We start from the raw sequence: 2,428 nt of genomic DNA, 5'->3' as shown, positions 1-2,428 counted from the left end.
TTCAATCCCTAACAATAAACCTCTCACTTAATTTAAATCATAAAGTGGGTGAGTCTAACTGTTTACTGTGTTCCATGGAGCTTAATTCCAGGTAAATGTGAATAGAATTGCTTCCTAAACTAAAAAACCACGGACAGATTTAGCTTACTTTTAGGCTTTCTCACATAGCTCTCTAAAACCAGCGCCGGTGGCAAAATAAGAAGTACGAAACAATTCTCCTGAGAAGCTGGGCTGTATAAAATTAAGGAAGGTACTTGTTCTCATTTAAAGTTCACAGCTTCTGCTGGAAGTCCAAAGTAGGTGAGTTAAGCATGATGGGAAACTCCTTCGCTTCAGAAACAACCCACTGATAATGGCTCCTTTCCTCTCTCTCTCCCCCCATCTCCCTTTACTACGTACTCTCCTCTGAGGCAGCGAACGGAGCGCGCGTGCGAGGGGAGAAAGCTTCCAAGTCCTCTGTGAAAGGAAAACTACAACTCCCACAGTTCCCTCCAATTCCTCCTCAACCCTCTCTGCCTGCGGTGCATCACGGGATCTGTAGGCCGCGCCGCGGCGGCCCGCTTCTGAGACACCCGCGAACTACATCCCCCAGGCAGCCGCGAAGGAGAAGCGGCGTTGACGCAGGCGCGGTGGAGTGCGGACGGAAAAAGGGGGGCGTGGCCTCCGAGGCTTGCTGTCTCTGTGGCTCCCTGTGAGTGAGAGTGTGCGTGTGTGTCGGTTTCGGGTACAGTCGCCATTTAGCGCGGCGAGTTCCCCGGGGCTGGGAGAGGTGGCAGCGGGGAGGCCCATCCCCCACTCCCCTCAGGAGCCGCGAGCGAAAGGAGGACGGGAAGGAGCTGAGGCGGACGGGCGGGACGAGCTCGTCTTCCCTTCTTAGATTATAATATTACGAATTTCTGCCTCCTTCCCACACCCCGCCTCTCAGGCCAGCCACTCTCGCAGCGTGAGGCGCGCGGTGGCCTCCTCCTCCTCCTCCGGGTGAGAGGAGCGAACGAGGGAAGGAGGGGCGGCGACGGCGGCGGCGGGAGTCCCGGCATCGTGTGAGGGGACGGAAGGCGACTCTCCGGCGGCGGCGGCTGGCTCTCTGACTGGACCGGACTCGAAGCAAGGAGCGGGCGGCGGGGCGAGGCAGAGCGCGCGCGGCCCCGACAGGGAAGGGCCTCGGCCAGCCCCGCACCCCACCCCGTCGGCTCGGGGCCTGCCGTGGGCTCCCGCCCGGCTCCTTCTCCGCCTTTCTCCTGCGACCCCCCCCCCCGCTCCTCATCGGATCCCTCCTCATCTTCGCCGCTGTTTGCTGCTCCATGTCGGCCCCGCTGCTCGGCCCCCCGCTGCAGCAGGATGGATGCGGACACTGACCGCCTGCCGCCGCCGGCCCAGCCCGCTCTGCTTCCACAGCAGCAGCAGCAACAGCCGTCGCCGCTGCTGCCTTTCCTCCTCGCGGTGAGGAGCCTCCGGGAGCCTCCACTGCCGCCGCCGCCTCTTTCGCCGCCAGAGCAGCTCCTCGGCGCGCTCCCCGCCTTGCATTGACCCTCCTCGAGTCAGCTGCTGTTGCTGCTGCAGCAGCGGCAGCTGCTGGTGCTGCTCCTGCCTTCGCCGCGGCTCCCGCGCCTTCGCCGCGTTTCCCCCCTCCTCCGGCACCATGTCGGGGGGCGCTTCGGAGACTCCCCGCTTCCTGGCTCCTCCGCCGCCCCCGCCCAAGAACGGCTCCAGCTCGGACAGCTCCGTTGGTGAGAAGCTGGGGGTCGCCGCCGCTGCCACCGCTACCGCCGGCACCGGGGACCCCGAAGGCTCGGAAGGCAGCGGGGCCCGCATCGAGGAGTATCGCCGACGCCGCCACACCATGGACAAGGACAGCCGTGGCGCGGCCGCCACCGAGCACCGCTTTTTCCGCCGGAGTGTCATTTGCGACTCGAATGCGACCGCTCTGGAGCTTCCGCGGCTGCAGCCCGCAGCGCCTCCCCCTCCTGCAGCCGCCCGAGGGAGCATCCCGCCCGTGCTGGGCTCGCCGCCGGAGTCTGTCATCCAGGCAGCATGTGCTTCTGTCACTGCTAGCCAGGCTCCCACGCTGCTCCTGCAGCAGGCACCCCCTCTGCCTCCACCCGCAGAGGGGCAGCCTGGTCAAGAGGCGTTGGTAACAAAGGACGTTGCCCCACTGCTGCTGTCCAAGGAGGATGGAATAGAGGTCACCCCACTGCCCCCTACCAGTACAGCGGGAACCACTGCCGTTTCTGCCCGGGATCTGCAAGAAGAGCGGACTAAACAGCAGGAAGATATTGAGGAGCTGGAGACCAAAGCTGTGGCCGTCTCCCCAGATGGCCGTTTTCTTAAGTTTGACATCGAGATTGGTAGAGGCTCCTTCAAGACTGTCTACAAGGGGCTGGACACGGAGACCACAGTGGAGGTTGCTTGGTGTGAGCTTCAGGTAATA

At 63.0% G+C, this 2,428-nt stretch overlaps 1 protein-coding gene across 10 annotated transcripts in view; it reads left to right on the top strand.

Moving 5' to 3' along the window:
• The first annotated feature begins 648 nt into the window (after nt 1-648).
• The window catches only part of WNK1 (WNK lysine deficient protein kinase 1), a 110,696-nt gene continuing 108,916 nt past the window's right edge, over nt 649-2,428 (top strand). For 3 of the 10 annotated variants that reach the window (XM_081878770.1, XM_081878767.1, XM_081878769.1), the window contains exon 1: nt 650-2,422. In XM_081878770.1, the coding sequence (XP_081734896.1) occupies nt 1,640-2,422 (783 nt within the window). In that variant the 5' untranslated portion in view covers nt 650-1,639. Of the gene's footprint in view, nt 2,423-2,428 lie in introns of all 10 variants that reach the window. The other 7 variants (XM_081878774.1, XM_081878775.1, XM_081878772.1 and 4 more) reach the window with 5 other exon arrangements.

The sequence above is a fragment of the Podarcis erhardii genome, assembly GCF_964252035.2.
Source record: "Podarcis erhardii genome assembly, chromosome: 10".
Taxonomy (NCBI): domain Eukaryota; kingdom Metazoa; phylum Chordata; class Lepidosauria; order Squamata; family Lacertidae; genus Podarcis; species Podarcis erhardii.
Note: the sequence above shows the minus strand (reverse complement) of the source record. Positions and strands in the feature narration are given on the sequence as shown.